The sequence below is a fragment of the Macadamia integrifolia genome, chromosome 4 (assembly GCF_013358625.1).
Source record: "Macadamia integrifolia cultivar HAES 741 chromosome 4, SCU_Mint_v3, whole genome shotgun sequence".
Lineage (NCBI taxonomy): Eukaryota > Viridiplantae > Streptophyta > Magnoliopsida > Proteales > Proteaceae > Macadamia > Macadamia integrifolia.
The window spans coordinates 34,570,684-34,593,283 of NC_056560.1; the positions used below are offsets into that span (position 1 = coordinate 34,570,684).

The following is a 22,600-nucleotide window of genomic DNA, read 5'->3' on the forward strand; positions in this document are numbered from 1 at the left end:
AAACCAAACCGCACCAAAATCGAAACCAAACCGAAATCAGAATTTCCTTATTGGTTCGATTTCGATTTCAGGTTTTCCACACCGAAACCAACTCAACCCGGACCGAAACCAAGCCGGACCGACCGATTGACACCCCTACATACAAGCAAAGAATAGCACAATTCCATAACAGGAGAGTTAAATTCTGAGGTTTCTCAGTGGGAGACTTAGTTTTGAGGAAGGCTTCAGTTTTTGACCCTCGAAGAATTAGCAAGCTCAGCCCGAATTGGGAAGGCCCTTACATAGTTTCTAGCCTGGGGATGTACCATTTAAAAACCCCGAAAGACCGGGCCGTGCAGTGGACGTGGAATGCAAAAAACCTCAAGAAATTTTAGCAGTAGCTTCTATCAGAAATTTTTATCAGCAGTTCTTTTAGAAAGTCATGTTTTCCCCGTCAGTTTTCCTACTAGCATTTCTATTAAGTTAATTGGAGCTCATTTGGTATTTGATTCATCTCATCAATTTATGTAATACATTCGTACAACGAAAGATGAACACTCTCTTTGCTTCCGAATTGTTATAAACAATCTTTGGTGTCACCACAGGCAATAAACTGAGCAACCACGGTGAGGTTTGGCAGCTCTGACCTACCTTTCTTTCATCTCAAAAAGCCCTTAAGGCAAAGAAAATCCAAAGACCTTATCTTTAAGGCAACCGAGTAAAGCCCTTATCTTTAAGGCAACAAAAGCCCTTATCTTTAAGGCAATAAAAGACCTTATTTCTAAGGCAAACTCTAGAAACCCGCTCCCTGGGGCGGGATCGAGCTTTAACCTCGGCCTTTACAAGACCGAGCTTTAACCTCGACCTCTACAAGACTGAGCTCTGACCTCGGCCTCTACAAGACCAAGCTCTAGCCTCAGTCCCTATTAGCTTTCAGCACAGTTGATAAATAACCGAGCTCCATCCATCACAATCCATTAAATAATGAATTAAAAAAAAAAAGAGAAGAAGAAAGATTTGCAAAGAAAATCTTTCCATTAACATAAAAAATTGGATGTACAAAGGTTCTTGATTACAAAAAAAAAAAAGGGAAGAAAGTTGTTTACAAACGGCATCTTTACACCCACAGAGACAAAAAAAAAGGGGGGGAAAGGGGGTGGGGGAGAGCTTGGCTCTACTTCACTTTCCATCCTTCTTCGGGAAGGTGACCTCACAGCAGATTCCTGGTTCACTTCTTCCCCTCGATCATCTGGACCAACAGGCTACACCGAAGACTCAAGAGGAGAAGCAACATAGTGCTCATAATCGAAAAAGTCGAAGGAGGGACACTTGCTCAGAGCAAAGTGTACCGCAGTATCTGAGCCAAGGTTGAACGAGGTAGTGTTCAAACTGATTAGCCACACCTGCCCTTTAAGGGTGGCGACCTACCTCTCCACCGCTTTCTCCAGGGCAACCTTCAGCTCGCCTCGGTGCTTATCCTCAAACGCCCTCACCCGAGTAGCGTGCTCCTCCTTCAGCTTTTTCAGGGCCTCCTGGGTCTCAGTAACCTCGACCTGGAGTGCCTCCTTGTCCTTCACCAAATTTCTATTCACTTGCAGTTGCTTGGCCATCTGAGCCGATAGGTCCTCCACCCTTTTCTCTGGAGCTTTGGCCTTATCTTCGGCGTCGTGAGCCTTCTTACCAGTTGTCTCGAGCTGACCTAAAGCCTTTAGCAGCCCCCCTTGAATCCTTTTTATCTCCACCTTGGCCTTCATATGAGCATGCACCATTCGCTCAAACCGACAGCCCATCTCCATCGCTCAGTTATACCCCTGCCCAGAAGCAAGGTTAGCTCGGCACCAGAAAAAAGAAGAGAGATGAAGGTAACCCACATCACCAATATGATGGTAAAGTTGCTTAGCGAACTACACGTTCAGAATGTTCCTCATGTGCTCCATATCCACAAGGAGATGCCCCCGATGGCCAAAGATTTGAGCATCATCACTAAAATTGGCGATGGTCTCACCGAGTATGTCCCATGTGGGTGGCTTGCGCCTCGGGCGAGGTGCCCGCATTGGCACCACCCCTGAGGATTCAGTCCAGCCATCCATGTCAGAGCGACCAGGGGACTGATCCTCACGATGCCTTTTTCGATCCCCCTACTCCCTGGGAGGCTGAGGCAAAGCTGGAGGTGGTGTCTTCCCCGAATTTCCACCCTTCACTCCTGTCGAGATAGGAGGAGGGATCGCCTTATCCTTGCTCGGCCCACCGCGCTGAGCCAAAACCTTTGCCGGAGGTCTCTTCACATTAGCCCACGGCTCAATTACTATTGGGGCAGTCTTGGTGGCTCCAATCGAAGCGGTTGTAGTTTTCTCGCCACTTGGGCCACTAATGACCCTTTTCCCCTTGTCTGCTAACCTTTTTGCTGCCAACTTTGCTGCTTGTGCCTTCTAGCCTTGTGCTGACGCCGTAGCAAGCTTAGAAGGATCAATTGCCATGTTCACCACTGCAAAAGTAAACATAAAACTACAGATTAGAAGAAATACTACAAAAAAAATTAAAAAGAGAGAGAGAGAGAGAGAGTGAGAGAGAGAGAAAGAGCCTAAGTTAGGCTAGGCCCTCACCCTCCTTAGGGACCTCACTAAGCACCCACTCTCGAAGGAAATCCCAGTCCAAACACATTTGGACGGTCTAAATGTCATCCTCACCAAGAGTGGGAACTCGGTTCAGCTTCTTGAGGCTCGGACTTGACCAGGACCCCTTGAAAGGGTTTTCGGGAATTGCCACATAGAAGAACCGGTCTTTCCAGTTCTTCACGAAAGAAGGCATATTGATGAACATCTACAAATCACCATGCATCCCATCCCTATTCCTACGAGTGAAATAGTACCAACCCAAGCGATGCTGCTTCAAAATAGAGAACCGATGAAACAAGTCCAGGTTCGCCACTTGTCGAATCTTCGACACAAAAACATCAAAGCGAAGCAGAATTCCCCAGGAATTCGGCATCAATTGGCTTGGCACGATCCCCCAAAATTCCAGGGCTAAGCACACTAATTTAGGAATGGGAATCCAAAGACCGCACCGAAATGCTACGTGATAAAGCACCACCTTATCCCCAACAATGTTCACCGATTCATTCTCATTGGGAACCCTCATCACAACATAATCAAGGACATCGAACTTACGCCTTATCGAATTTAGGACCTTCATGGTCATAGCACTTTGGATGGACATCGGTCCCCACTTCCCATCAAAGGATGACACCGAGCCTTCCCCCTCAAACTCCTCAGTCTCCCCTTCCTCGGACGGGCTGGAGGTAGCTGCCGCAGCAACAGAGCTCCCCTTTGTTACTGTCTCAGGGGGCGGGGTCAAAGGATCTCCATCAACGGTGCCCCTCGACACCTTGGACTCCTCAGAAGACCCTGAACTAGCACTACTACTACTAGAAATAGAGCCATCGAAGGAACTCTCGCCCGATGAGGTGGAGGCCTCCTCTGGGTCGGGCCAAACTTCCAGACCCTTCGAAGGCCTTACCACTACTAGGGGAGGAGGTTGGTCAGGCATAACAGCATCGGGGCCCCTATGCCCTGTTGGTCGGGGCCCCTAGACGAATAACCAGATGGAAGAACAAAGGATGAACGGGTGGTAACTATAATTTAAAAACTTACTAGTAAAAGATGAGCTAAGTCGATACAACAGAAGAACATCGAGCCAAGCTAGCACTCAAGATTGTTACTGCGCTGAGCACTTGCACAACTCCGAAGAACGAATAAAGCAAAGCAAGGCAAAGGCCTTATTTATAGGAAAGATGGGCACTTAATCGAATGGTAAGAATTGATCAATCAGGACTACCAGGATCTGCGGGCACTTCGTCTTCCCGAGGCAAAAACTCACGCCAGCACCACACATCAAGCCCAACGCAATTTGCACGGAAAATACGACGCACAATCTTCGAGCATTCATTATGATGCATCACACCTGAGAAAGGTCTAAAGGATCGACACAATCCTCCAGACCAGGGGCTAATGATGAGCCAAAATCAGACCATGACATCGGCCACATCTAGGCTGAGCTCCAGCCTCGACCACGTCTAGACGAAAACCGCCACCTCGGCCTCCCCATGGCGGAGCTCTCACCTCGACCTCTTTATGGCAGGGCTATCGCCTCTGTCTCTTGGAAGTCAGGCTATCACGTCGGCCTCCTGGCAGTTGGGCTATCGCCTCGATCTCCTGGCAACCGGGCTATTGCCTCGATCTCCTGGTAGCTGGGTTATCGCCTCAGTTTCCTAGTAGCTAAGCTATCGCTTCGATCTCCTTATAGCTGAGCTATCACCTCAGCCTTTCCATGGCTGAGTTCTCGCTTCGGTCTTCCTTATAGCTGAGTTTTCACCTCGGCCTTATTGTAGCCGAACTTTCACCTTGACCTCTCCACACGGCTGAGCTCCCGCCTTTGTCAATCTCTCAGGCCACCACGGACTAACAAGAACCGTAACCCACAGCAACACGCAATCAACGGAATGTGAAGAACTAGGAAATACCATCCGTAACAGGCGCATGCAGGAGGGTAACAACCCCCTCAAAACTCATAACAACTCCCGCTCTAGAGTCTAGGGTCCTCATGGAAATAGGGGATAACTGCAAGATCTTCCTCAGAATCAAGGAATATTTGCAAAATCTAGGAGGGTGGATAGTTGGTCAAAGCTGAACTCTCAACAAGCGCTACTTGGAGCACTACTTGGACTCACTGCCTATAAATAGCAAGGTAAACCCCTAAAGACAGATCGATCACTCTTTTCACAAGAAATTCTCTTTTCACTAAAGACAGATCAATCACTCTTTTCACAAGAAGTTCTCTTAAGAAATTGTTGAGAAATTCTGACTAAGGCATCGGAGAGTCCCCCATCAGGTTAACTCGGTTCTCCTTTGTCTGCTCTCTTGTGCAGGACTAACGTGGAGTATCCAGTCTTGCGAGGAAGATCAGCGGGTCAAATTTTACCACATCAAAACCCCAGACCATTTGGTTGCAATAGAGCAACCTTACCATTATGCCAAAGCCCGCCCTGGCTTATTATGCATGAAGGTGTAGGAGGAAATCCCCACTCTGCGGTGGTGGAGATCTTTTCCCACATCGAGGTGGTTCCATAATTTCACATGTTTATTTGGTGTATTTGCATGAATACCCGCGAGATACGGCCGATTCCCCATATCAGTAGGGTTGTGAACAGTCAGCTCAACCCCGATGGATAAAATCACCCAAGCATGCGTTTGGACTTCGGACTCATGGAGTCAGAAGACAAAGACGTCCGTATCAGTTTGTCGCCCCTTTTAAAATTTCGGCTGATGCCCTAAACCAAACCCCAAACGCTTACAACCTCACCTCTTCCAGAATCCAGAGTGGAGAGGTCGAAGTTATTTACAAATCCAAAGTCGCCACCTGAAAGCGAAACACTAGTCACTAGCCCAGTAGGTCAGAGGAGACCTCTGCTATCGTCTCTGCGATTGCGAGACAACTGCAGAAACCCTAATAGATTATTTGGAGCAGAACTGAAAAAGAAGAAGAAGAGTGAATGGGTCGGCGAAGGGGTCATAACAAACAGAGCTCTTCAGGCAACAATAACGACAATAACTGTTCCAGCCATCAGCAAGTAACGAGGATGATGGTCGATGACGAAGACTTGGACGAGACGACTGAGAGTTCCAACCTTGACGACCCCATCTCTGATGAGCCTGATGATAGTCTCATTGGTGGCGACAAGACCAGCGCTGACTATTATTTTGATTCTTATTCTCACTTTGGTAAGAACTTCCTTCGCTCTGCCTTTTCTTCCCTCGATTTTCTTATGTTTAGTTCACTTCTTATTGGAGTTCTGAAAATCTGTTGTTTCTCTTGTGGGTTTCCTTTACCCAAGAAAAAAAAAGTGTTCCTTCCCCTCAGTCTCTCCCACCCAGTACAAATATTTCTTGTTTGAACTATGGAGGATTCACTTTTATATCGAATGGTAAAAATTTGAAATTTCTTCTTTCCTGAGATCATGGTTTGATAAGTTTTGTTTGGTTTGAAGCTTTAAAATGAATGTGAAGTATTCAATTTGCAAGAATTCATTTTCCTTTTTTTTTTTTTCTGTGCTAACAGGTATTCATGAAGTAAGTACACCTCGTCGGAACTACCAATTCGGGAAACGTAATTTTTTATAATTGTAATGGAGGAGTAAGATGGGAGTTCAATTGACTGGTTATGGTAGCCCCTGATGGTTTTGAATTTGTTTATCCTGCATTACTTTGTTTGGAATTTGTCAATTGGTCCATTTGTTTTGCAACCTGTATTCCTTTTAATTTAATTGTCATTCCAACAGTGGTTTTGTCTTTTCCCATGCTACATATTGCTTCAGTCATCATTCCCTGCCTTATGGATATTATTATTATGTTTCAACCTTTTTCTTAATTATTGTTTTATGTATCCAGGAATGCCCTGGAAGCATTCTGTATATCCTATTGTTCCTCTGGCATGAAGACTGGGAATGTATGAAATAGTTCTGTAGAATGTTAGTTAACCTAGCTAAAAGCCGCTTAGTGGCTATGGTTTCTAGGTTACTCATAAGACAGCCATCTTCCTATATGTAGTTGCAACACTGCAGTTCTAATGATTGAATATTGAAAAAACTTGGAAGAATACTACGTCCTTTTCATATAGGATGCACAGGCGGACTTCATGGAAAGATGTGTAAAACACTAATTGCAGTAGGAGGCGGCCCAGGAAGTTTCTTACTATGTTGTTGGGAGGTGACTGCAACTTCCCTTCCCCTTCCATCTGATTGGTCTACAACATCATTACCTTGGATCTGCTATGTTGGAAGATAATGCTTTGATGCATATTATTCTTTGCCCGTTTGGTTATTTTGAAAGTTATTAAAAATCCTAAACCAGAACTCTCTGATTTGGGCTCATCTTGCAGGAAATGTTAAAGGATACAGTAAGGACTAAGACATACCAAAATGTTATTTACCAGAATGGTTTCCTGTTCAGGAACAAAGTGGTCCTTGATGTGGGAGCTGGGACTGGAATATTGTCTCTGTTTTGTGCAAAAGCAGGGGCAAAGCATGTTTATGCAGTAAGTGTTTCACCACTCCCCCCACCCCTCCAAGAAAAAAGTGTGCGGGCGTGCAATAGGTGATTTGATTTTTTATATTTTTTTCAAAATTTTAAAATGTTATGAAATTGTAGACCTGTCATTGACCCATTTATCTGTTATGCTATTATATTTATTTTTGCCTTGTTGTCTCAAAGTTTATTACATTATCAATTTATTGAATGGTAAGGTTTTATCCATGAACATTTCTCTCGCAAAGGATTGAGGGATTGGTATTGTATTGGCCTTGTCAGCATAATTAACTTGGGATCATCCAAAAACAACCCGGTTTTTTCCACCGATCTCCCCAAGTATCCTCTCAAGATTAGGAAAAGGCCATGACTGATCTTGTTCTGATTTCCAGTCACTAAATATTTTCCTCGCACTACAAAAATTGTATGTTGGTAGATAGGTTTAAGGAGCAACAATAAAAATGAATAAGCATACTTACTGGAAAGAAAGGTCCTTTGTTCCTCTTATGCTAAAACTTTTTCTTCCTAAAGAAAATTGGTTCATGGTCATATTTAAAGATACAGAAGTTGAGGGGACTATTTCTAATTACAAAGAATTTGGTTCATTAAAGCCGCTAAGAGATGGAAGTATTAATAACTAACCAGTAATACAAAAAAACTTGTTGGTGGATTATTAGTATTTGGTGCTGCAACCTAGTTGCTCCAAAATCCAAAAAAAAAAAATAGCGACTTAAAAAAATCTAGAATGGTTGCAAGATTTTATTTTCTAGTTGTTATTCAAAGTAGTTAAATGTAACCAAGCCACTTCAGGGTTCTGCATTCAGTGTTCAAAGTTGAAATCGTATTTGTTGAATAACAATTAGGAACTAACAATTCTATTTTCCTAATTGTTGAACATTTATGGTAGCATTCAATATGATTATACATGGGTTGTATACGCATGTGTATTTTTTTTTGTCTTGTAGATTCTATCACACTGGTAATGCTATTGTTGAAGTGAGACTTCTCTATTGCAGGTTGAATGCTCCCAAATGGCGGATATGGCAAAAGAGATTGTGGAAGCCAATGGATTTTCAAATGGTGATTATTATTCCAGAAGGCTGTTAATTCATAAATATGTAACTGACTGCTTTAATGTTGATAATCATAAATATGTTCAACTGACTACCATTATATTGGATCCTTCTTTTACTGATCCTTATCAGTTCTCCCACACCCCCCTTTCAGTCATAACAGTTTTGAAGGGAAAAGTTGAAGAGATTGTGCTGCCAGTTGCTCAAGTGGATATCATCATTTCAGAATGGATGGGCTATTTTCTGTTGTTTGAGAATATGTTAGATACAGTGCTGTATGCACGTAATAAATGGCTTGTAAGGATCTGTTTCTTTTGCATTACGTCTGCATGCCATTATCTTTTTCTTGTTCATGTTAATTTCTCATCTATTTCTCTTTCCGTCTTTTCTCATCTCTTCCCCCCCCCTCCTCTGTTTTAGAATCCAGTTTTCCTTACTTTTTATGTTTGGATCCATGTAGCCGACCTCATTAAGTTGGGATAAGGCTTAGTTTGTTTACTTGTTCTTATATAGTGTGGCTTTTTTATAGATTAACGATGGAATTGTGCTACCAGACAGAGCTTCTTTGTATTTAACGGCTATTGAAGATTCTGATTACAAAGAAGACAAGATTGAATGTGAGTCTATTATCTTGCACTGTATTAATTAGATGGCTGTTTATATTTTCATGTCCTGCACATGTTGAGTTGGGCTAAGCCAAGCATGGAAAGGAGTCACGCTGGTCATTGAGCAAATATCTCATGTTGACGTGTGGCTAGACTGTTGCACTTTTCTGCTTATTGATTCCTGTCTATGGAAATCTTTGTGCTTTTCAGTTTGGAATAATGTATATGGATTTGATATGTGCTGCATCAAGAAACAAGCCATGATCGAACCTCTAGTTGACACTGTTGATCAGAACCAGATGGTTACGAACTGCCAATTACTCAAGGTGGTGAAAGGATTTCGCTGTTTCTCCTTAATTATGACGTGTTTCAAGTGTTGCTGGTTTTTTTAATTAAAATGTTTGGATTTTGCTTTCACTAATTCAGACTATGGACATCTCTAAGATGTCTCCTGGGGATGTTTCTTTCACTGCACCCTTCAAGCTTGTGGCAGAACGCAATGATTACATCCATGCTTTGGTTGCATATTTTGATGTCATGTTTACGAAGTGTCACAAGTTGACTGGCTTCTCAACAGGTTACTTTTCTTCTAACCTTGTGCTTTTAGTTATTATTCTTTCTGCTTACTAGAAGCTGTGCTTTAGTTATTTAAGTAGTATCTAGCTCAAAGATTGTAGGGATACCTTGGTGCAATGGTAAGGTTGCTCCATTTTGACCAAGTGGTCATGGGTTTGAGGCAGGAAACAGCCTCTCTGCGAAGCACGGGGATTAGGCTGCGTAATTATGACCCTCCCTAGACCCCATAATGGCCGGAGCCTTGTGCATTGGGTACAGCCTATCTCAAAGATCTCTTTGTATAATAGTGCTATCATCAGGTGGGTGATACTTTATTATTATTTTCTTACGTTAGTATCCAAAAATAAATTGCAGGGCCAAGATCACGGGCCACACATTGGAAGCAAACAGTTCTATACTTGGTAGATGTATTAACCATATGTGAAGGGGAGACAGTAGTTGGGAGCATGACCGTGGCGCCCAACAAGAAGAATCCACGTGATGTAGGAATTATGCTCAAGTATTCATTGAATGGCCAGCATAGCCAGGTCTCAAGAACTCAACATTATAAAATGCGTTGATTTGTTTTGTGATCCTCCATGACAAGAATACTATGATTCTCTCCGTGCAATACTTCATGAGAAAGCATATATTTTTCTTACAAACTATTTGATGGAGGAGAAAGAGCTAGGTGGTTCTAAATGTAACATTTGATTTTTTTTTTTTTTATTATTATTATTATTATTATTATCAACTCCACTTGATTCTTCTGAGTAGCCCCCATATGAATGTAATGTGTTCAAATTTTAAGTTGATTTTTTAATAATTGTTGTGCACCTTGCCTATTGCAATTCTTGTTCCACAATTTATTTTTGGAAAGTTTACATCCACTACCCCTCACCTTTGCCCCAATTACATCACCCCCATTGTAGTTTTGTTTTTTACATTTAAACCCAAAAAATTAACAAGTTTCGAAATAAAAAAAGATCTAACTACCCTTACTACCTATTATACCCTTTTAACACCTTTGAACCTAAACAAATTCCACAAATCCCACCCCCAACTGAATCGTTACATTCTCCATCGAAGAAGAGGTGCTCTTGCGTCCGGCGAAGTGAAGAATACCCTTTGGTGAAGTAGATACTCATTGGCATTGCGAAGGTATGAGGTCTTATGTGCTATTTTTGTCCCCATTTTGCTCCTTTGGAAGTTTATGATTATATCCGATTATTAGAAATTAAGTAGGTCTTCCTCACCTGAAGATCAGAAAAGGTGTGTATGCCATGTTTGTGAAGGAGTTGTGTGTTCTAAGAAGCAGAGTGGACGACGCAAGGTCCAAAGAAGAAGCTTTTGATGGGCACAAGGAAATCGGTCGGGTCTTGTATGACCACCGTTCAAGTAAGCTCTTGTGAGCTTTAAGCAGGCTTACGAGCTTCAGCCGACCGATGTAAGGCCACATTTCAGGGCCGGCAACTGTTTGTACGTTCTTGGGAGACACATAGAGGCTAAAGAGGAGTTCCTATTAGTTCTTGAGGCTGCCAAGGGTTTTAAAGAATAATCATCCCTAATTGATTAGAGTTTAAAAAACTAATCATCCATAATCAATTAGGGTTTCAAAATAATCATCCTTAATCGATCAAAGTTTTGATTATGGTAATAAATTTAATCATCTTTATTCATGGATTCAATCCAAAAATTATAATATATCCCTCATAAATTTGATTAGGGTTTTAAATCTAATCACCCATAATCCATGGATTAAAGTCAGAAACTTTAATCTATCTCTTACAAACATGATTAGGGTTCTAAAGTGAATCTATGGTGGCTCTGATATCACATATAGGAGTAAAATCTTAACAAGATATAATTCTTATTCCCAATAGATCACTTTAGATAGATTACGAACACCAAGAACAATGGGATAGAAACTATAATCAATAAAAGTATACCTTATTTGGGATCCATACTAATAAAGCAAAGCACAACGGAAAACCTTCTGATCTACGTAGCAATGTACTTCTCCTCTATTCCCCTATGATCATGGCTAGATGAGGAATCTGAATGTACAAAGGAGGAAGTCATAAGAAACTCTATCTCTTTCTCTTTCTCCCTTTCTCTCCAGAGTGCACGTTGTGAATAATATATTAGGGTTAGAGGAGGGACCTAGCTCTCTATTTATAAAGTTTTTCAATGGACACACATTTGTCACAAGTCTAATGGTTAACTAAAGCCCACACTAGCCAGCCCATATTAAACTAATTAAAGCCCATATGTCTCACTTAATTAGACCAAATAATTAGCCTGATTTTATTAAAGCACAAAAACCCAATTAATAAAAACCCACATTAAAGATTCTAACATGTTAGGCCACATTTCAGGGCCGACACTCAAGTTATTAATTTAAGTGGCAAAACAAATATTTAAAGAGGCTAAAAAAAAAATCCTTAGGTGCTAAACTTTGGGGCATTACACTCTCTCTTTGTACTAGGTTAGATCCATGCTAAGGTTTGGGTATGAATTGATCATGATAGATTGTAGGGAGATACATCAAATTGATATAGAATGAAGAAAGAGAAATAGGAATTGTAAATTATAGAATTAACATGAGGTGAGGTGACACAAAGAGTAGTTTCTATGGTAGTATGTGAAGATGTATCCATCTAAGAATACGGTGGCATTATCTTAAGATTTATCCGTGTAAGACTATGGTTTAAAATTTCTGGTGGTTTCAGCCAATACTCATCAAAAATTTTCATTTTTGACCCAGCTCAAAACAAAACGTTAGGCGACTCACTAGACATACCAAATTTTGACAGTTTTTGGCAATTTTGTTTTCTTTCGTTGCATAGTTGTCAAGGCATCACCTAGGTGTCCAGCTGGTTCTCTTAGGGTCGAGGCAGTTGTTGCCTTATTGTAGGGTACCTTAAAATGGTATCGAAGTAGGTTTGGCACTTAGTTATAAATATTGTTTGCTATAAAATCACTTCCTTAAGATATTATTCATAAATAAGAAAATACCCCCTACTTGAATCCAATAAAAATTGTTTCAAAATAAAATTCCAAAAGGATAAAAAATCAACCCGCATATTTGATTAGACAGAGTTCTGATCAGTGAAGCCTGGCTTGCTTCTTTTCCCTTCTCACATGTTTCCCTCAACCTTCTGGGTATCTTCGACCATAGCCCTATCTCCTTTATCAAACCTTACATTTCATTCAGGCCCAAACCCTTCAAATTCTTTTACATGTGGAACCTCCATCAGGATTTTCTTCCTATAGTCAGAATTGCTTGGGCTTTATCGGTTCATACTTTCTCCACTCCCCTCATTGCCTTCTCGAGGTTTCTAAAAAATGTTAAGCTACCCTCAAATTTTGGAATTCCAACTCCTTTGGAAACATCTCTTCTCAAGTCTCTGTCTGCAGACATAAGCTATCTACTATTCAGTCCAGCCTCCAACTGGATGTTTATTACCATTTCCTTGCTTACGAAGAAAAATCCATTTCTACTTAGCTTTCCTCCTTGATTGCTCAAAAAGAGAGCTTCCTTCGGCAAAAATCTACAATCAAATGATTAGAGATTGGAAACTCCAATTTGTCTTATTTCTACCAATTTCTGAAAGCCAGATTAAATGCCAACTCCATTCCTAACCTTACTACTAACGACAACACCCCCTCCTCTCCTGTAAGAGCATTAAATCTCGGGTTGTTAACTACTTCAAGGATATCTGCATTCCCCCTCCTCATCTTTCCCCTCTCATGCTCAACAAAATTCATTCCCAATCACCTCTTGTCCTCCCTCTAGGCTATTACCTTGAATGATGAAATCTTATCTATCGTTCACTCTATCAAGCCTAGCAAAGCCTCTAATCCTTATGGCTTCAACATGGGGTTCTTTTCCTCCTGTTGGGACATCATCCAAAAGGATCTCATATAGGAAATTCAAAGCTTCTTCCCTAGCCAAATCTAAGGAGTGAATCATACCTTCCTGTGCCTTATCCCTAAGAAAGATGGAGCCTCCTCCATGTCTGATTATAGACCAATCTCTTTCTACAATCGCCTCTACAAATTTATTCCTAAAATCTTGTCTAACAATCTTCAGATTGTTATTGATTCGTTAATCCTAACCAATCCTCCTTTATTTCTAGGAGGAGCATCTCTGACGACATTATCTTGTCCCATACATGGTCTGAGAACTTGGTATCTGGAACACATGGTTTAAAGTATCTTCGATACGATACGATACCCCTCTGATAGGTATCTTAAATTTAGTTGACCAATATAACAACCAATATCGATATTTTATTCCTTGATTGTTAGCATATCTTAGCATATCTCCGATATGATATGATAACCTCCGATATGTATCTTAAATTTAGCCGATCAATAAGACGATAGATGTCGATACTTTAATCCTTGCAGGAATTGGATCGGTCAAGGCCGATTCCATTCCAGATTGCCCTAGATCAGATAGAAATACCCATGGTTTTACATTTAAAGCCATTTTTTCCACTTTATCCCTTATCCATATTGATCCACCAATACAGTATCGGCTAAGAATTGGGATCGGTCAAGGCCGATATCAATCCGATCTAGCCGATTCCAATCGATCCAATCCAACCAATTGCGACCGATTTGATCCGATTCTTGAATCCATGTTGCCATAAGATTGTCAGAGGTTTATACAAGAAATCCAACCCATGTTGCCCTCCTAAATTTTGACATCCACAATGCTTTTGTTTCCATTAGTTGGGGATTCATCAATGAGGTCTTACTATAGATCTCCTTTTCCCCCGTCTTCATGCACTGGATCCACTCCTATATTTTTTCCCCCTATTTTTTTCTATCCTTGTCAATGGTAACTCTGCTGGTTACTTTTCCTCCTTAAGGGGTACTCGCCGAGGTTGCCTCCTTCTCCCTTTTCATGTTCTCCCTTTCCCTTGAGGTCCTCTCTAGATCCATTCAATCTTGCAATGACCTCCACCTCATCTCCACCTACCAAAGTGTAAGAGCCTTAATTTAACTCACCTTGATTTCACTGATGATCTGATAATTTTCTCCAAAGCTGAGTTCCCCTCCATTGAGGCTATTATGTCTTCTCTAAGCCTCTTCGAATCTCTGCCTTTTCTTAGCATCAATCTCCTCAAATGCCAACTTTTTCTTACTAGGGTTTTTGATGTTACCAAAGTCTACCTCTTCTAGCTCACTAGCTTTACCCTTGGCTCTTTCCTGGTCAAATATATTGGTCTTCCTCTCATCACTACTAGACTGTCTGCCCACCTCTACACCCCCCATGCTAGATCTCATGAAAAAAGACTCCAATTTTGGAAGGGCAATCTCGTCTCCTATGTGGGTTGCCTTGTGCTTGTTAGATCTGTGCTCCAGAAGAAATAAGGGAAGTCACATTCAGAGATTTTAGAATTGTCAGAGGAAGGATTTCTAAAAGGATCAAATTACTTACTTTTGTTTTTGATCCCTTAGACCATGTGCTCATTAGAAATTACCGCATAAACGAAAAACAAATGGTTTGTGGCCATAGATCATAAATAATTTCTCAGCTGTTTATGAATTCTATTTTTTATTTATTTATATTTATGAAATAAGGGTAAAAAATCATACCATATGACTGAAAAAATAAAAATGTGTCAAATAAATAGAAATATAAACCATACCAAAGAGAGCCTATATCTTTTATTTTTGGGAGAGCTAGCCATGACTTGAACCATAGTGCATCTAAGTTTTTTTTTTTTTTTGCTTTTATTGTCTTATATTTAGTACCTTGTTTATTACTTTATCTTAAATGAAATATATTTTTAACTTTTACTGAATAATGCATTATTTCTCTATTTTTCTTAGGCTATGAAAACCAAAAGAAATTATAGGAAAATCAAACTATTTAAGTTTGTTTCACATAGCAAAACTAATATGATTTTACTTTAGGAATTGTGGAAATTAACTAATTTCTCTCTCTCTCAGGTTTAACTTTTGAAAAATACAACTAGATGATTATGTCCATGTTTATGTGTGTATATATCTCAAGGTGTAACTTATGAACATATTTGTCCAAGTAAAAATTGGGCCATCACTCTAAAGCTTGTTTGTTACACGTTTAAGAGCATTAGATAACTTCATAGACAAATTCTATTTTTGTTTCTATGTAACATCACTCTTTAGCATTTCCTAATCATTGAAAGTTGTAAAAAATCTTTGATGTAACATACTTGTTTTTGGAGTTGTTCTAATAAAATCTACTGTAACTAGGAAACTAGAAAGAGCGAAAAACCAAGATGGATTTTGTTGATCAGATTGTGCAGATTGTACAAATTGAAGGGTGCTTTCAACCGGATGGATAACATAGTTTGGATCAACTACAAGTTCACTCGAATCAGCAAACTTGCCACTATTATAATCTACTATAATCATATAGCAACTTGCATATTCTATTACCACGCAACCACTATTCCTCCCTGCAATGAGAGAGACACCTGGATTGGAAATGTAACCCTGGGTCAGCTCAATTTCACAAATTTCAGAGAAAAGTCTTTCGTAAATCGGTACTGTGTATCAGCATACTAGTCAATTACGACCAAGACGATAGTGGGTAAGTATCTTTCTTATGTTTTAAAGATTCATTATACAAAGTTTTCCCCCTCTTTGCTATGCTAGTCGTTTATTGTGTACATACTCAACTAGGATGGTGGAAACAAAAAGAATTGCTATAATGTTCTGGACATCATAAGCGTCCACATACCTACAAGCTTAGACTTTTTCTCACGTAAGGCTAGGAATAGATTACCCAACCCCAAATAGGATCAACTAACAAAAACAAATGCTATTATAAGTACTGATAACAGTATAAATAACAACCCCCAAACAGTAGCCAATCAGCTAGGGTAGAATAAAGTCAAATTCCAGCAAATTAAGTAGTAGTCAAAAACCACCAATGTTCATTAGGACTCAAAAAACCACCAAACTAAGTCCTAACAGTCTGAGACAAACTCCAAATAACACACTGAAAAAATGGGCAGGATTCAATACATGAAATCTGGGAATTTAGGTTAAAACAGAGAAATCCAAGAACTCCAAAAATAGAGCTTGAATCCCTGGTCGAGTGAGACTAAGGGAAGTATAATAAAATAAAAAAATATAGCCTGAGTTGATGGTCATATTCCCAGATAAGACCAATCTTGATTTAGGTCAAGAATCTGAAAGATTTCTTGTATTTTAGCAACCAGACCTCAGATGGCCTAGCTTCCTTGGTTAGAGGGCCTATTGGAGGGCCCTAATAGTTCCTCATAAGATTGCTGGTAATGGCCGAAGAATATGTGAGATCTTGGGTTGATGTTGCTGCCCACAAAATCTCTAAATTAGGTAGCCACTGGCTTGAAGGTCTCTACAATTCTCAAAAGCAACAGTAGTTGATGTTGGTCTTCAAAAGGGTTCAAACAAATCTTAGACGGAGCCAATATCACTCAGAAAATCAATCAATCAATAGAAAATAAAATGAGAGAAGGGAGCATCGATAGCAAGCAGGGGATAGGGGACAAAGGCTCTCACAGCCTAGGCATCTCACCCATTGAAGTCTATTTCAGTCTCAACCTCCCATAGGACAATGGAGAATTGCACAAAGAAAATTTATTCATCTTAAATCGTGGGAAAAACCTCTAGGGTTGATTTCAATATATAGGAATGGAGTTCTACCTTGCAATTGAAAACTAGTGAAAAGGGAAACAAACAAGGAAACAAACAAATCCTCCTTGCTTGTCCCTTTGTCTTACTGTCCAAGGCAGAATTAAAGATAAAAGAATGCCCCCATAATTTGGGTTTGAGGGACCCAAAATTCTCCAGACCAAGTAGGCTGGCCCAATCCCAAAACTGGTTGGCTCTATCGCCTATGGGTTGGTCCATTAATTGGTGTGATGGACCAACCCTATGATTCTTTCAGCTAGTGTACTGTTTGCCAAAGAATCGATCCACATCAGCTCCCCCTTCTCAAAATCATCCATCTCAGACGAATAGAGGAATGACATGTATTGCTCGTATAGATCCGGATCAAGACACTTGATGTCATCGGCATGGATCATGTACAATCTTTCTTAGGCTGTCCTTTTCATTTGATGAAAAAAGAATAGTAACTTTTGCCACCCCATATTATAATAAGTTTGTTGCCGAGCACATTTTTTATCTCAACATCGATAGATGTTGTGAATTGAGGGAGCAATAATGTGTGCTCAATGTCGCCCACCTTTTTATGCTGTTCTACATTAAGTGTGAGGTGAGCCATGTTAAAAACGTTGTTGATCTTCATATCTGGCGGCAATTTTAACATGTAGGCATAAGGACCTATGCGTTTCAGCACTTTGAATGGTACCATTTTCCAAGAAAGCAACTTGTGGTTGGCATTCAAAGGGAATCATTCTGAAGCAATTTGATCTATCACCATAAAAGCCATCTGAAATTCAATGAAATGGCGATGTTTGTTTGTGGTTGCAATACCAAATCTATGGGTCTTTGAGTTTGAAGACCAAGCACTATCTGGTGTATGCCCAATAGTACGGTTGACAGAGCTATTGTAAATGAATTTGAAAATGTCAAGAATTGAAGGCCATATCTTCTTGTGATCATGAACAAGACATCAAAGAAGGTTGTCGAGGCTTCAATTCACCACTTTTGTTTGTCCATCTGCTTGTGGTGAAATGCTGAAGAGAGTTTCAACTTAGTGTTCTTCTTCATCCATAAAGTCTATCAAAAGTAATTGAAGAACTTTACATCATAATCAAAAGATATGGATTCTGGCAATCCATGAATATGTACCACCTCTTTAAATAAGAGCTTGGCTATGCAGCCTACATTGAAAGTGTTCCAACATGGTATAAAATGAGCAACCTTCGAGAACCTGTCCACAACCACAAAAGAAAGAATCATCCCACTCACGTGTTGCTGGTAAGTTGGGGACAAAGTCCATGCTAATATGCAACCACGGTAAATGTGGTATGGGTAGAGGCATGTAGAGACCTAGTTTTGCTTATTTTCTTTGACAAGTTGGAAAGCACATATTTACATCACATGCTGAATATCTTTCTATAGATGTGGCCATTAGTATAACTTTGCAACAAGAGATTGTATCTTATCCTTTCCAAAGTGTCCACCCATTCCACCTCCATGTAGCTCTCAATACTAGGTCCTTCTTCAAGGATTTATTAGGAATGCAAAGATGTGTCCCTAGAAAAAGATATCCATCAAGCAAAGAGTATTTTACATCAATACAACCTTGCTGTAATTTTCCAAAAACGTTAGAAAAGTCAGCATCAGATTTATACACATCTTTAATGTGCTAATGAATAGTGTTGTTGGCAATGCAAGTATTCATCAGAAACACTTTCCGTCTCAATGTGTCAGTGACTTGGGTCTCTTTTCCAGCTTTATTTTTCTTGTAGGTAGGAAATCCATTTGGCATGGAAACATTAGTAATAGACCCCTGAGTGTGTAAGTACTCAAGGCCTTCATGGTCCAAGTAGAGAATAAACTCCTTGCTGATGAGATAGAGCCTTCAATGCTTCAATATTTGAATCACAACGTAAAGATCCAAATCATAGGTGGATTACCACTTTTTTGCATCATTGAGCTTCTCACTGTAGAATGCAATGGGATGAACCAGTGACCACTTTGAACATGAGATCAAAATTCTTGAGATATCATGTTCACACAACTCTTGTTGTCCACAATCACTTGTGTCGTAGATGGTTTGCTAGTCATCAAGGTGTAGAAGATACAACAACATCGTCGATCTTCCCCTTTTGCTTCAATGACCAGAATTCATGTCATGACATTCACCTTATAGATATTGTCATCATAGACATCATCTAGCGTGTCATCCATTTGGGGCTTACATACAAGCATCTCAAGGTTGGATTCAATAGCCACAATGGCGGAATTTGATTAACCTCGTTGTGGACAGAATTTAGCACTTGGTCCCACTCCTTTCCCTATTAACCATGGAGGCCTTACCCTTATCTTATGTAGCTTGTAGAGCTCAGGTAGGGAATCCACTAGGTTTATTAGGGGTAAAGTTCTTCTTACCATCACTAGACCGATTAGTAAAATGCCGAGGGGCTGCTTTAAGTAAATCTTTTGCACCAAGAGTCTTCTCAAAGCAATCATTGAAAATGTGGATGTTAGTCACACCCATCTTTTCTCATATATCAACTCTCAATCCTATTTGAAACAGGATAAAAGCTGGTCATCTTCTTTGTCGACTCTAGTGTGGGAAAGTAAGTTGTCGAACTTATCCATGTTATTAGCGGTTATGTTTCCTCTTTGAATAGTGTTGAGTTGATCAGGTAAGGTATTTCTCCTTTGGGATCTCTTTCATCTCTTCCCATATAGTAGGCTCCAGAAGACGACAACAACCTTTCTTTATGTGTATACCACCAGTGTTTTGCTCCTCCAGTTAGCTTAGTACAAAGTAACTTAATCTTCCGTTCCTCCGTCATTGTGAACCAATCTAAGTAGTCGTCTAAGGCAACTAACCAGTAATAAAAGATGATTGGGTCATGTCTTCCATTGTACTCCTTCAGTTCGAGCTTCACCTTGTGCTTCTTTTGGTTATGGCATGGATTGCCGTCACGATTATCATATCATCGTAGGTGGCTAGTTGTGCTATCCTTTGAATTGGTGGAAGAAGAGGCTGAGGAGCATTATTGATTGTGGTCTGTTGTTGACCTTCAGTCTGGTGAACTCTTTGAACTCTCATTCCATGGTAGAATATTTTTGTTATCCGTCTTATAACTAGAGCAAGTGCATCATTAGTATTTAAGGGAGCTAGGTGGAGAATATTGGAGCTCTCCCCCACCATAGCTTGATACCAAGCTAATATATCGCTAGGTATAAATACCCAACCCTAAATAGGATCAACTAACAACTTCAATAATACCGTCGGTATTGATAATAGTATATATAACAACCCCCAAACAGTAGCCAATCGGCTAGGTAGAACAGAGTCAAATTCCAACAAACTAAGTAGTAGACAAATTGCCAATGTTCATATAATATTCAGGACTCAAACAACCATCAAACTAAGTCCTAACAATCTGACTCCCAATAACAAACTGAGAACATTGTCAGAATGCGATACCTGAAATTTTGGAATTTAGTTAAAATAGAGAAATCCAAGAACTCCCAAAATAGAGCTTGGGTGGGGCTAAAACCCTTGTTGAGTGAGGCTTAGGGAAGCCTTAAAAAACTCCAAAAATATAGCCTAAGTTGATGGTTATATTTCTAGATTTGACCAATGTTGATTTAAGTAAAAAATCTTAGAGATTTCTTGTAATTTAGCAACCAGGCCTCAGATGACCTAGCTTCCTTGGTCAAGTGGCCTATTAGAGGGCCCTAATAGTTCCTCAAAATATGGCCTATAATGACCGAAGGATCTTTGGTTGATGTTGCCGCCCATAAAATCTCTAGATTAGGTAACTATAGGCCTTGAATGGTCTTCACAGTTCTCAACAGCAATAGTAGTTGTTGTTGGTCTTCAAAAAGCTTTAAACAACTCATAGACATAGCCAATATCACTCAAAAAATCAATCAATAGAAAATAAAAGGAGAGAAGGAAGAATTGGTAGCAAGCAGGGGAAGGAGGACAAGGGCTCTCACTTATCTCACCAATTGAAGACTCTCAGTCTTAACCTCTCATAGGACAGTGGAGAACTGCACAAAGAAAATTTATTCATCTTAAATCATGGGGAAGACTTCTAGGGTTGATTACAAAAAGACAAGGACAGCTGCCCTTCAATTGAAAACTAATGAAAAGGGAAACAAATATGATAACAAAACAGAAGAAATGATATTTGCAATGCTTTTTCAACTTTTTATCATGATTCTAAGTGCTTATCTCATTACCCACCTAAGCTCAGTACTCATGAAAAGGTCAAAGACAGAGATTTTTAGAGGCAAAATGTCAGAAGTGATAGACTGCTTGAAAAGAAACGATGACACCAAGGAAACCAAGACCATAGATCAGATTAAGGGCGAGTTGATGAAGTATGAGAGAAGTTACATTGATGCAGCTCTTCTTCAAGATATCCCATTTTCTTTGTGGGACAAGGTGTAAGACCTTTCTCAACTACAATGTGCCAATTAAATTAGCTCCACTCAATAACAAAGATACTTCTCTCAGCTACAATGCAACATTACCTATTATAGGCTTTATAGGGAACATCCAAAACCTTAAAATGCCTCTCTTAACTTTTTAGTAAATTATGAACTAACTAGAAATTTTGAGTTGCACGAAAAGAAAGACCGACTTAGAATTGACTAGGCATAAAAAATAAAATTCTCTAGTGGAATATTTTTCTTTGATAGCTAGCAAGAAATTTTAATGCCAATTAGCCGGAGTGAAATATTAAACTTGAGAATAATCGTATTCTTCAACTTCCCATGACCAGTTAAATAGAAACTAATTGCTTCATGTACTGCTATATAACTGACCAGTGAAACTATTTAAATATTCACAAACAATCCATTTAACAAACTAAGGGAGACTTTAGGCAACGCACGCCATGTGAGTGTCCATCTTTTTTCATTTGTGTTTCAGAAATTTTCTTTGTGTGTTTTAAACCCCAGGGGACCAGATTTTCTTAACTGTAAGACTATTTTACAATGAATCTGGTATGCCAATTCCAATTAGTATCATTTGCGCATGTCAATTGTACTCTTCTAGGAAATTGCAAGAAATACTTTTTTGGTTTAATGAATAAATAGTCTATTATTAAGCTTAAATTTTAAAATATATCAAAATGTTAAACGAAAGTGAGATATAATTGAACCTTTAGTGTAACCTTCTCTTCTGAGTGTGTTTGTGTGTGTGATTTCTAATTTGTTTGCCATGGAAGCACAATATTGGCTAGGTATAAACCCAAGTAAGGATCAGCTAACAACTCCAATAAAACTACAGTAGATACATATACCAGAATGTAAAATAAATCGCCAAATAGTAATAAAATACATTTCTTAAAGTCACAGTACCAAAGCCTAACAGTAGCCAATGTACCCAACTTAAGAAATACAAGTGAAACATATTAAAACAACAAATCTGCCAGAGCCTGCTTAGTTGAAAACTCAATAAGTTTTGTCATTAAAAAAAACCACGAAAAAGGGCTCAGGTTTAGCATCACCAATAAATGAAGGTTGATATATGAAGATAGAATAAATCCTTTTAGAAGTCCCAATCAATGGTGTTTGCTTGTCATGTTGTCTTGTTGTCCAAGGCAAAACTAAGGACAAACAAACTCCCCACGATTTGGGTTTGAGAGACCCA

At 39.7% G+C, this 22,600-nt stretch overlaps 1 protein-coding gene across 6 annotated transcripts; it reads left to right on the plus strand.

Annotated features, from left to right (window-relative positions):
• The first annotated feature begins 5,183 nt into the window (after positions 1–5,183).
• LOC122075218 (probable protein arginine N-methyltransferase 1) lies at positions 5,184–10,127 on the plus strand. 6 transcript variants are annotated; one of them, XR_006139203.1, is made up of 10 exons: positions 5,184–5,756; positions 6,094–6,104; positions 6,913–7,068; positions 8,075–8,176; positions 8,264–8,428; positions 8,661–8,748; positions 8,947–9,062; positions 9,163–9,313; positions 9,477–9,564; positions 9,667–9,807. XR_006139203.1 is itself a non-coding variant. In XM_042640169.1 (9 exons), exons 1-9 carry the CDS (start codon positions 5,528–5,530, stop codon positions 9,870–9,872), a joined length of 1,224 nt encoding a protein of 407 aa, XP_042496103.1. In that variant the 5' UTR covers positions 5,187–5,527; the 3' UTR covers positions 9,873–10,127. The 6 variants fall into 6 exon arrangements, 5 of the variants coding, with proteins under 5 accessions (XP_042496103.1, XP_042496104.1, XP_042496105.1 ...); XM_042640169.1 differs by lacking the exon at positions 9,477–9,564 and having other exon boundaries at positions 5,187–5,756; positions 9,667–10,127; XM_042640170.1 differs by lacking the exon at positions 9,477–9,564 and having other exon boundaries at positions 5,190–5,756; positions 8,075–8,138; positions 8,286–8,428; positions 9,667–10,127.
• The last annotated feature ends 12,473 nt before the right edge of the window (positions 10,128–22,600 follow it).